The 13,361-nt window shown below is 34.9% G+C and overlaps 1 protein-coding gene across 2 annotated transcripts in view; it reads left to right on the top strand.

The window, feature by feature from the left end:
• The window catches only part of CEP57 (centrosomal protein 57), a 38,494-nt gene extending 27,103 nt beyond the window's left edge, over positions 1–11,391 (top strand). For both annotated transcript variants that reach the window (XM_058545374.1, XM_058545375.1), the window contains 4 exons: positions 228–305; positions 6,716–6,957; positions 7,527–7,671; positions 10,119–11,391. In XM_058545374.1, the coding sequence (XP_058401357.1) occupies positions 228–305; positions 6,716–6,957; positions 7,527–7,671; positions 10,119–10,352 (699 nt within the window). In that variant the 3' untranslated portion in view covers positions 10,353–11,391. The remainder of the gene's footprint in view (positions 1–227; positions 306–6,715; positions 6,958–7,526; positions 7,672–10,118) is intronic.
• The last annotated feature ends 1,970 nt before the right edge of the window (positions 11,392–13,361 follow it).

Here is a 13,361-nt window from a genome sequence, read left to right as displayed (position 1 = left end):
AACTATTTCTCTACTTAGGCTGTAATTCCTGTTTTGTCAGGTACCAGTTTTTCTTTCCAAGCCTTTCATAGGCTAGAATGCATGTTGACAGGTATTATTAGGAGCTCACGACCATATATTGCCAATATAGATAAGGCAAGTAGTAGCCCAGCAGTAAACTGAAGTTTCAGGTTAATTATGTACAGTAGCTTTTATTGTAAAATTGTTTTTCTTTCCTTTGCATTCAGAAAGGTTCTAGGAACTATTTTGCTGCTCAACCGCATTATAGATTATGCTTGGGTGATATGCCATTTGTAGCTGGAAAGGTGAGTAGGTTGAACTCTGAATTTTTTTGTACATCTTAGATCTTTGAATTAAGTTCAGTTGTTTGCCTGTATGCCTGTAAATGGTGGAACATTTTTCTGTTCCCTTTATCAGTGTGGATCATAGTGATAGGAGAATGAGATGGAAGAAGGTTTTATGGGATTGGGGAGCAGGGAGGACACTTGAAAGCAAGTTTAAAGTATATGTGGAAGGGAAGTTATGAACAAAAACAGAGACCCTGGTTTGGAGAAGGTGTGGTTGCAGATAGGGGTCAAGGAAATAGTACATTTGTAGCATTAGATTTTTAGTTAGATATTTGTTATATATTTGTAGCATTAGTTATATATTTGTTATATATTTATATATATTATGTATAAACATATAACTTATAATTTATTATATATAATAAATATATATTACATATTTGTAGCATTAGTTTTTTAGCATTAGCTTTTTAGTATCAACTCTGTTGATTTTATATTTAGATACAGACAAGATACTTAAATAAATAGAAATCATATTCTATTTGTCCTTACATCCATATTACTTACAGGACTCATCATCATCCAAGAAACAGTCATACATAGACTTGAATCTTATGTTCCCTTAGTGCTTAAATGTAGAGATGATAATTTTGTCAGATATCAGCAAGTACTGAGAGATTTCTAATAAATGCTTAACACTGTGTTAGTTTGTACCACTTTTTCATTAACTGTTTGTGTTGTGTGTAGATGCCTTAAATATCCAACTAGGTTGTGAGTTTGAGATGCTTGGGGAGTAAATTTTAATTTGTTTGTTTGTTTGTTTATATTTATTTATTTATTTTATATTTATTTATTTATTTTAACCCCACAGTAAATCCTCAGTGAAAGCTTGGGGAATGAACTATTTCCTAGCTTTTCCACTTGCCCTTTGTAGATGTATGAAGCACAAATCATTTTTTAAAAAAAAGAAAAAAGCATTGCCATTGGCTCTTTGCCGTGCTTTACCCTAAATTTAACCTCTTGTTGGATTGCAGACCATCTTTTGACCTATGTTACTTCCTTTATCTCTTACTCCTACCAAGCTTTTTTTGCTTCACCATAGACTGTCTGAGTTGGGTTGGAAACAGAGGTTCTCAAGGGATAAGCAACAGCATCAGAATCCCTGAGTAGTATGCATTTGGAAAAGTAGATTACGAAGCCCCACCACAATCCTGTTAAATCAGAATTTTCTGGATGTGGGGCCTACAAAGTATTTTTAACTGTTCCCTGGTACCACTCTAATGTCTAGTTAGATTTGGGACCCACTTAGTACAGTTCCCTGTCCATTGTTTTCATTATATAAACCTTGAGTAATGGTGTGTATTCTGTTCAAATACATCTATTGATGAGATCTCATTATACCTCAAGCAGCCCATTGCATTTCTAGACAGCTTTATTTGAAAGTTCTTAAGTGAGTAGAAATCTGTCACTGTATAAATTCTACTCATTGGTATTTTTCTGCTCTCAGAGATCCATGTAGAATAAATGAACCCTTGACTATAGGAAAATTTCAAAACTTTTGAAGATAGCTTTATCTTTATTCTCATCTTCTTATTCTATTCTAGGTTATAAATAAATACTTTCTTTTTTTTCCTTCAGCTATTCATCAGAGGATGTGCTTTATGAGTTTCTTTAACACCTCATCACTCTCTTCCTTCCTAAATTGAATATAGCCCTCTAAATGTGGTATGACTAGCACAAAATAGAGTCTTTGTCATGTTCTAGATCATCTGTTAACTCAGCCTAACCTCACATTACTGTTATAGGGGAAGCTACATCATCCCTTTCACTCATTAATTCTAGAGTCAACTGAAGTAACAGGCCTTGTCCTGAATCTTTGCATCAGCCTCTGTAGGTCCTATAATTGTCGAGTTGATTTTTTATACAGAATTTTTAATCAAATGGAGCTCTATAGGAATAGATTCACCCTGGCCCACATTAGTTTAGGATCTAGTTTAGTCTTCCATTATGTTCTTGTTATCCCTAAATTAATTGCCTATTAATCCCCAAATTAATTGCCTATCTTTGGTAATTCTCACTAAAGTTGTTAATCCAGAGGTTAAACAGGACAGGTTCAAAGACAGGGCTTTTCAGCCTGAGCTCTCCTTTTTTTTCTCCTTTTTTTTTTTTTTTTTGTGAGGAAGATCAGCCCTGAGCTAACATCCATGCTAATCCTCCTCTTTTTGCTGAGGAACGGCTCTGAGCTAACATCCATTGCCAATCCTCCTCCTTTTTTTCCCCCAAAGCCCCCCAGTAGATAGTTGTATGTCATAGTTGCACATCCTTCTAGTTGCTATATGTGGGACACGGCGTCAGCATGGCCAGAGAAGCGGTGGGTCGGTGCGGGACCGGGATCCGAACCCGGGCCGCCAGCAGCGGAGCGTCTGCACTCAACCGCTAAGCCACGGGGCCAGCCCCTGAGCTCTCCTTTTGAAGTTACTTGTACTCTTTGTGCAATATTATTCAAACAGCTAAGAATGTGCTGTCACCTAGCTGAATGTTTCTCAAACTATATATTGTGAAGGGCCAATGTTTATTTTTAATTATACGTTGTCATAGACCAGTACATTTGTAAAAGGTAATAAAAATGAATTACTAGAAAAATGAAATTAAAAAGACATAAAATACAAGTCCCAGTTTTTTTATTACTAGATTCAACAGATACAAAACTACATTAATAAATACATATTATCAGCAAAATAACAGGAAGAAGAATTTCAAACTATATGCTTATTGAAAATGTATTTGTAGGTAATTAGTATAGTGAATACATATTACAAGTTATGAGCAAAATAGTGATTCCCCATATTCAACACATTTTCACACTTAAAATGAGTATCATGTATATGAGCATTTAAAGTTGTTAATGAGACAGATGAATTTGGTTCTTGATAAACAAGTTGTATTGATGACAGCGTACTTGCAAAGGAGAGTGTATGTCTAAATCATTTAATTATGGTTGAATTTAAATTATCTTGATAAACATGGATTAACTTTTTTATTTTGAAATGATTATAGATTCATAGGAATTACAAAAATAGTACAGACAGGCCCCATGTACCCTTCAGCCAGTTTACCCCAGTAGTAGCATATCACATAACTGTACTACTATAGCAAAACCAGGAGAGTAACATTGGTGCAAATCACAGACCTTATTCAGATTTCTCTAGTTTTACATGTACTCCTGTGTGTGTCTGTGCGTGCACGCACGTGCTTGCGCATTGGTATGGGTCAGTGCAGTTTTATCACATGTAGATTTGTGTAACCACCACCACACTATGTATATAATTTTGCCTTTTCAAAAATGTTACATACATGGAATCATGCAGTATATGACCTTTTGAAGTTGGCTTTTTCAGTTAGCATAATTCCCTTGATATCCAACAAATTGTTGTGTATATCCATAGTTCTTTCCTTTCTGTTGCTGAGTAGTAGTCCCTGGTGTGAATGTACAACAGTTTGTTTAACCGTTCACCCATTGCGGGACATTTGGGTTGTTTCCAGTTTTTGGCATTTACAAATAAAACCAGTATGAACATGCATGTACAGGTTTTTGTATGGACATAAGTTTTCATTTCTCTAGGATAAATGTCCAGAAGTGTGATTGCAGGGTTGTATGGTAAGTGTATGTTTAGTGTTTAAAGAAACTACCCAACTATTTTTGAGTGGCTGTGTATACCGTTTTACATTCCCAGTAGCAATGTATGAGAGGTGCAGTTTTTCTCTAAATCCTCACTAGCATTTAGTATTGTCACTTTTTATTTTAGCTGTTCTGATAGGTGTGTTATGATATCTCACTGTGGTTTTAATTTATATTACCCTAATGACTAATGATATCTGAACTTATTTTCATATGTTTATTTGCCATCTATCTATCCTCTAGTGAAATGACTATTTATATTTCTTGCCCTTTTTTTAATTGGATTTTTTTTGTTTTACTATTAGGTTTTGAGAGTTCTTCATATATTTTAGATACAACTCGTGTATCAGATAAGTGGTTTGGGAATATGTCCTTCCACTCGGTAGCTTCTCTTTTCATCCTCTTAAACTCTTTCACAGAGCAGAAGCTTTTCATTTTGACAAAACCCAGTTAATTGATTTATTTGCTTCTATGGATCATGCTTTTGGTGTCATGTCTAAGAACTCTTTTTCCTAGACCTACATCCTGTAGATTTTCATTTATGTTTTCATTCCATGTTTTATAGTTTTATATTTTATATTTAAATCTGTGATGCACTTGAAATAATTTTTGGATACAGTATGAAGCTTATTAGGTCAAATTTCATTTTTTATTCTGTTCCATTGATATATGTGTTAACCTCTTCACAAACACCACACTGTGTTTATTACTGTAGCTTTATATAGTAAGACTTAACATCAGGGATAGTGATTCTGCCTACTTTTTATTCTTCCTTTCCAAACTTGTTTTAGCTCTTCTAGTTCCTTTGCCTCTTCATACGAATCTTAGAATAAATTTGTCTCTATAAAAAAAGATCTTCCTGGAATTTTGATAGGAATTGTATTAAACCTATAGATCAGTTTGGGGAGAATTGACATCCTTGTTATGTTGAGTCTTCCAGCCCATGAGTAGGGTATATCTCTTATTTATTTAGATCTTTCATCAGTGTTCTGTGGTTTTCAGCATATTGGTCTCATACCTGTTTTATTAGACTTACACTCAAATATTTTTTTGAACAATTGTAAGTTGTATTTAGTTTTAATTTCAGTTTCTACATGATATTGCTTGTATATTTGTTTTTTGTATGTTGATTTTACCTCCTGTGACCTTGCTGAATTCACTTATTAGTCCTAGGAATTATTTTTTTGATTGCTTAAGATTTTCTATGTAGAGAACCATGTCATCTGTAAATAGGGACAGTTTTATTTCTTCCTTTTTAATTTGTATCCCTTTTATTTCCTTTCTTCCCCTACTGCACTGGCTAGGATTCCCAGTATTATGTTAAGTAAGAGAGATGAGAGTGGACATCCTTGCCTTTTTCTGATCTTAAAGGGAAAGCATTCAGTCTTTCACCAATAAGTATGACATTAGCTATAGGTTTTTTGTCAATACTCTTTATCAGCTTGAAGAAATTTCCCTCTGTTCCTACTTTGCTGAGAGTTTATACTCTAAATGAGTGTTGGATTTTTTTTTTCAAATGTTTTTCTTCATCAGATGATATGGTTATGTGATTTATCTTTTTTACCCTGTTGATCTGCTGGATTACATTGATTTTCAAATATTGAACAAGCTTTGCATTCATAGAATAAAACCCACTTGGATGTTGTATATATTTCTTTGTATGTGTTGCTGGATTCAGTTTGCTACCTAACAAATATAGGATAAAAAGAGCATCTATTAAGGTTAGCCCAGTGGTTTTCAAACCTGGCTGATCAGAATCAACTGGCAGACTTAAAAATATACATTTCCAAGCCCTGACCCCACACTGATTGAGTTTGGAGTGCTGCCTAGGAATCTGCATTTTTAAATAAGCTGTTTAAGATGATGCTTATGGAGCCAAGTTAGCCCAGCCATCTGTTTGTAAATTGAAATAGCACATTTAGATTATTGTTTAGTGTTCAAAACAAAGATTTTGAGAAAGCTATTAGATTTTTCCTGTTGTTGTTTATGTGACAGACATTAACTTAGTGCTTTCTACTATTTGGATAGAGAAATGAATACAGTAACAGTCCCTACCACCTGGAAGTACATACACTATTTAATAAGTGAAATAGACATGCAAACACAATTACAAAATATTGTGATAAATGCTATAGGTGATCTGAGAATGGACCAATTAATTACCTGAAGGTTTTAAAGAAGTCTTTAAAAATTATATATTTGAACTGGGTTTTAAAGAATAATATAAAAGTTGCCACTGAAAAGAAATGGCATGTGCAAATAGGTTTTATTCAAATAATGGAGAGAAATAAGGAGATGGTGGGACATGAGGCCAGGGAGTATAAGTTGCAGCTCAGTGATGTAGGGCCTTATTTTCTATGCTGAGGAGTTTGGACGTTAGCATCAGTAGACTTAACATCAGAGGATTTCAAATAGAAGAACAACACGATCACAATACTATTTTAGGAGGATAACTGATAGCAGTGTGGAGTTAGAGACTGAAGAGACTAGGAGCAGGGAGACCAGTTGGGATGTTTTTCCTATACTAATAGAGATGGGTGCATAAACCAAATGAATGACAGTTGGGTGGAGAGTAAGAGGTGGATTGGGGATATTTCAAAGGTTACATCAATAGGACTTGGTAATTGATTTACTCTAGACTAGGAGATTTGTATCAGAGGCTTTCTGGGGGGAGTCTTCTTCCAACCTTAGGGGGTAAAAACAGATTTAGAGAATGAGGCTTCAATTACTTCTCTTCATTTTTCTTTAGTCCACCAGTCCTAGCCATGCTGTGGTAGCCAATGTTCAGCATGTCTTGCATCTAATGAAGCAACACAGTAAAGCCTTGTGCAATGATCGCGTAGTCAACAGTGTTCCTTTGGCAAAGCAAATATCTTCACGAAGTGGTAAAAGTAAGAAGTTGTCGGTAACGCCTCCCTCCTCTAGCAGCATTAATGAAGAGTTGTCAGAAGTCTTACAGACTTTACAAGATGAATTTGGGCAGATGAGCTTGTGAGTTTTACTTTTTGTTTTTTTAATTACAATTAGTTCTAAAACCTCTTTAACTTCTTGGTGACTTGATTAATCCTATCTTTATTTGCTCAACAAACATTTGTTGAGCACAATCCTTGCATCAACCACTGAGCAAGTTACTAGGACTTTAACAAATACAACAGTTCTGGGTAAAATCTCTCCCTTTGTAATACTGTTAAATGTTTCGAAGACCAGGGTTTACACTTAAGTTTTATTTCCCTGTTCGGGAGCTTGATATACATTGAGTTTAGCTAAACTTAACTGAGAAGTTAGGGTGTGAGTGAAGAACAAGATCCTTCTCTAGACTTTCTACATGTGTAAAATACTCTTGTGGGGAAGGTAGAAATATAAATAATTAGCTCTTTGAAATTAAGAACCCTTTTTGCATTGCCTCCAGTGCCTTTCTTGAACTTTTAAACTGTCACTGATAATTTGGAAATTTGTTGCGCTATTGAAAAAGTTGAGTCATCTTTTAATGCACAGAGCAGTGGCCCCTAACCATGAGACATAGGCACCTTAACCAAGCCCTGCTTTTGCTTTGTATATAGTGATCACCAGCAGCTTGCGAAGCTCATCCAAGAATCACCAACCGTTGAACTGAAAGACAACTTAGAGTGCGAACTGGAGGCATTAGTGGGAAGAATGGAGGCAAAAGCCAATCAAATAACTAAAGTTCGAAAATATCAAGCCCAGGTAACTCAAGTTTCCTTTACTTGTTTCTAATCATTAAAAAACAAGAAAAAAAACAACAGAAAACCCTTTTCTTCATAATTAATGATATTGTAAGTGTATCATAGATATGGAGCTACAGGAAATATTTCTTTACTGTAGACACTTATTAATTCAGTTCCTTAATTATTAAGAATTGGAGTTAAGTGGGCTAGGAAAGAAGACACTATCTTATAGTCTCTTAGAGTAGATTTTGTTCATCTGAGATACATCTTTCAGATACTGAATATATTTAATAGTCTTATTTTTATATGAACAAACTTTAACTTCCATGATGAATTTAAATGGTTCTCAGTTTACCCAAGTCTTTTAAAATTAGTTTCTAAAAGAATAAGTCAGATACAAAAATGTGAAAAAATCTTTAGTTATATTTATATTACTAATTATATTAAATTAATAAAACAACTATTTATTTTTTATTGCAGTAAATTGGTTTATAACATTATATAAATTTCAGGTGTACATCATTATACTTTTATTTCTGCATAGATTCATCATGTTCACCATCTAAAGACTAATTACAATCCATCACCACACATATGTGCCTAATCATCCCTTTCGCCCCCTTCCCCTCTGGTAACCACCAATTCAATCTCTGTCTCTATGTGTGTGTGTGTTGTTGTTTGTATCTTCTACTTATGAGTGAGATCACATGGTATTTGACCTTCTCACTCTGACTTATTTCGCTTAGCATAATACCCTCAGTGTCTATCCATGTTGTTACAAATGGCTGGATTTCATCGTTTCTTATGGCTGAGTAGTATTCCATTGTGTATATATACCACGTCTTCTTTATCCCTTCATCCCTTGATGGGCACTTAGACAATCATTTATGTAATATCTACTAAGTGCAGTGGGAACTCACCCTCCAAGGTTTTCATCTGGAGAGAAATGTAATGATTTGTATATTTAAGAGATTACTGTGACTGCTGGGAAGGGCATGGTGACAGGGCAGAGAGGCTGAGTGACCAGCCAGGCCACTTAAGCTTATCTCTATCACAGGTCATCAGTGATTGTAGCTGAGGAGATGTAGACCAATTTGAGCTTTGGAAATAGAAGTATCAGGGCTACTTGTTGCTGGATATCATGTGGAGAGAGGGCTTAGTGGTACCACGGACTGAAGCAAAGACTGGGAGCAGGACAGGTTTGGCTGACAGTTGTTAATTGTTGCTACTGATAGGCACTTAATGCTTTGAATATATTATCTCATTTAATTTTCAAGGAAGGCTTATGAAGTCACTATATTTTATAGATGAGGAAACTGGAACTAAGTTTCGTGGGAGGTGGGCATATCCTCAAGTGAAATTAAATAACTTGCCCAAAGACATACTAGCTTAATGGTAAATGGCAGAGCTAAGTTGCAAACTTGGGTCTTTTCAGTTCCAAAACCTGGGCTTTTAACTGCTTTTTCTAAAGTTCATGTTTAAAAAAGAAGAAATACAAGCCAATGATTCCTGTAGGACTAATGATCTAATTTATTTCTTGTACATTACACTTAAGTTTATTCTCTCTAATGGAACACTAATGTGCCAGCACCAATTTATTTTAGCCAGCAGCTAAAGTAAAAATAAAGCTCCCCTATTTTAAAATAAATTATTCTAATTATTTTTTATTCTAATAGTGAATAATATCTGTTTATTCTAATAGATAATGTTAGAATGTTCTAATTATGTCACTATTCTAATAACAAACAATAAAATTAAAAATCCTTTTCAGGGGTCGGCCTGGTGGCATAGTGGTTAAGTTCGCGCACTCCGCTTTGGCGGCCTGGGGTTCACAGGTTCGGATCCTGGGCGCGTACCGATGCACCGCTTGTCAACCCATGCTGTGGTGGCGTCCCACATAAAGTGGAGGAAGATGGGCATGGATGTTAGCCCAGGGCCAATCTTCCTCAGCAGAGAGAGGAGGATTGGCAACGGATGTTAGCTCAGGGCTGATGTTCCTCACCAAAAAAAAAAATCCTTTTCATAGTATTAATACCTTATCACTACATCTCTTCATCCATCTGTAACCTGCTTTGCCTGCTCAGAAGTAGTTTCTAGAATGCCTTTCTCCTCTCCTTCATCTATTAAAATCCTTCCTATCTTTCATTTTCTGTGTCAGATTTTTTGCCTCCTACATGAGACCTTCTCCCAAACCCCATTGCTTCTCACTCACCCTATTCTGCAATTTGGCAACACTGCCTTATTCTGAAACAGCACCAGAATTGGTGTGTTTACTCTTGTATACTTATTTGTATGTCACTACATATTTTAATCACTAGTACACCAGATTTATGAAGACTTTAAAAAAGTAAACCCAGAATATATCATTTGCATTTTAGTTAGTATGACAGTTAGAAGTACTGGTTGTCAGAAGAGAATGTTTTCATTAAATTCTCCTTTTTTCCCTGCCTTGGTTATTTGGTATAGCTGGAGAAACAGAAGATAGAAAAGCAGAAGAGGGAATTAAGAACCACCAAAAAGACTCTTGATGAAGAAGGAAATAGCAGCAGCCGTTCTTCGGGAAACACAGGGACCACAAATAAGAAGGACTTTGCCAAACCAAGACCTGGAGATAAAAGCAGAAAAAATCTTCAATTATTGAAGGACATGCAAACCATACAGAGTTCATTACAAAGCAATAATTTGTGTTGGGATTACTAACTGATACCAGGTCATAAATTTTATTCAGATAATCTGTACCTCATCAATCAGATGTTGACAGCTTACTTTCCAGGTCTCATATTCTCTTATGTTGGAATTAATTAATAGGAGGTATTAAGGGGCTCAACCAAGCTTCTTGTATTAGGCATCACAACTAAATGGTAAACCATTTAAATGGAATCCAGGGGAGTTTTAAAGGCTAAGAAGCCACAAATGCTCTGTTTCTTTGTTTGAGATGAATTTGCTGTACAGAAATGTTGCACTTTGTAAACAAATTACCAATTTTTTACTTGGTGTGTTTTTTTAAAAATAGTTCTTTATATAAGTAAAATTAGGTTTAAATTATCAAAATATGAGGCTATCCCATAGGCAGTGTTTGCTTGAAAAGTCTCATTTTTAAATCTTTTCCTTGCATAAATCACCCTTTTCTCCTTTCCAATACAGCCATTAAATATACTTTGTTTCAACTATTAAATAATGGAGGTTTTCTATATTTAAATATTTATACATATTTAAGAGGATTGTTTTGTTTTGCTTTTTGACATTTCAAACATTGATCAGTATTAAATACATTTGTATTGATTTTTAATCCACTGTTAAAAATTTTTTAAAAACCTAAGCATTCATTTTAAGTCAATTAACCATAAAAATTATAAAAGCATTTTTAAAAGTATAAACAAATTGTTAATGAAGTAAAGAAGTTTGGAATGAAGAAGGGGAGGTGTTTATAAAGCATATACATTTGCTGTTTTTAAGTAATACCTGTTTGTAATCATGCTATTCAGTTCAAGGCATTATGGTTTTTAATCTTAAAACTTAGAAGAACCCCTTGGATAATTACTTTTATTGTTGTACAGTATGAGTGCGATATTAACTGTACACGTGCAACTGTCATTATGTTAATGTAAGTCATAATTTTGAATATATCAAGACATGTTAACTTTTCTTAAATTTGTCACTGAAGTCAATAAAGCAGCTTTTTTAAGGAAACACTGAAATTTTCCTTAACAGCCTGTTAATAAAGGCTTTATTGTTGTAATCTCTGGAAAAAAAATGCATTTCTATTTAACATTTATGAGAAACAATAAGAATATGTGGTATTTAGTACATAATTTACTTGCCTTTCTCATGTTTACATAGAAACTAAGCACAACAAGATTGAATTATCTCATGGTATAAGATACTCTAAGAATACTAATGAACAAGTTAACCACGTATAATGAGATTCCTTTTTATGCCTCCCCAGGATTGAAGTGGAGTTCTGGGATTTTATCAAGATAACCAGCAGGAATTGTAGTGGCTCTCTGGACACTAAGCCTGCCAGGCCTTTTATTGAGTTAGTTTTCCAGAGTTCTTAATTTAGGGTCCTTAGATTTGGAGGTATTTGTAAATCTCCTGAAATTGTATGTAAACTTTTGCTTGCATATGCAGTTTTCTGATGAGCAGGTTTATATCTTCATCAACACACAGACCCAAGGAATCACTGCTCTGTTGACTTGGTAAGTATTTCTTGTGTCAACAACCATTTCAACTATTAAATTTTTGTTTATCTCTGATTTCAGGTCATTAAATTGTGTAACCCTCATTTGCATTGTAGTTGCTCAAAGTCCTAATTAGGAGAAGAGTGGTTTAATGGTGGTAAAACCCATCAAGTCCCTCAGTTAGGAGACAAACTGAAATATCCATGCCAGGTCTTGATACCCTCAGGTGAGAACTGAAAATAGGAATATACTGCTATAGTTTCCTTATCTGAGAGTTTACAGCAGAGAATTATGTTGTCATCCATCCACTTCTGTTGTAGGAGAGCTTTATTGCAATGCATTTCAAATAGAAGTATTTTCTGTGTGTAAGATGCCAATATGGATACCAAGCTGAGTAAAGAAAAGTATGCTTACAGGTAGGTGGCAGACATCTGAATTACTCATTTCAATACAGTGTGGTGAATGCAGTGGTGATAGTATGTGCATAGTGCTCTGGGGGCACAGAGGAAGGTGGGGCACGACAGAGAAGGGACAGAGAAGGGAGTGATGAAGCAGGGATAACTTCCTGGAGGAGGAAAGAATGCCTAACTCTAGAGAACAGTTGAGGTCAAGATAAAAATGAATGAAAGCAAGACTCTGCAGTATACGTGGAGAATTGTGACTAGCTGTGTAGTGCTGGTACATAAAAATTGAAGTACGCAAATGAGAACGAAGGGTAAGCAGACAAGTCACAGGAGGCTGAGGAGCTTCAACTTAACCACAAAGGTCTCTAAATTTTATATCCCTAATCATAAAGGGAAAAGTACACCCGCATAACCAATATTCATAGATACATGTAAAGTTATAAAACACAATTGTCAATTCTTAAGTTTTGTTTGTGTAGATAAATATATAAAAAGTGCTAATACTCTGCCTGCTTCCACACACACACCAATGGATTAGCCTTTTTTTTTTTTTTTTAGCTTTCTTAGAAACATGTTTATAACAAGTGTTTTTTAACACTTCTTTACATGGATTACAGAATGGGTATCACTTCCATTCACTCAAATAACACTGTACTGAATGCAGCTAGCAAGTAGCTTTGTTAGAAACATCTCTAATTATAGTGCAGTATTGTCTGTATTCACTATACTGTGCATTAGATCTCTATGGCTTATTGGCTACTTCACTCCAAGTTTGTACCCTTAAACAACATCAATCTTATCTCCCTATCCCTCTTCCCCTCGTAACCACCATTTTACTCTGTTTTTCATGAATTTCACATATAAGTGATAGCGTGCAGTATTTGTCATTCCCTTATATCAGATCCTTTTTGTCACAGATGGCAGGGTATCCTTTCTCATGGCTGAATAATATTCCATTCTGTGTGTACCACGTCTTTTTTATCCATTCATCTGTTGATGGGCATTTAGGTTGTTTCTATATCTTGACTATTGTGAATAATGCTGGAATAAACATGGGAGTGCATACATATATCTCTTTGAAATCCTGTTTCCATTTCCTTTGGGTATATACTCAAGAGAAGAAT

The sequence above is a fragment of the Diceros bicornis genome, chromosome 7, assembly GCF_020826845.1.
Source record: "Diceros bicornis minor isolate mBicDic1 chromosome 7, mDicBic1.mat.cur, whole genome shotgun sequence".
Classification (NCBI taxonomy): Eukaryota; Metazoa; Chordata; class Mammalia; order Perissodactyla; family Rhinocerotidae; genus Diceros; species Diceros bicornis.
Note: the sequence above shows the minus strand (reverse complement) of the source record. Positions and strands in the feature narration are given on the sequence as shown.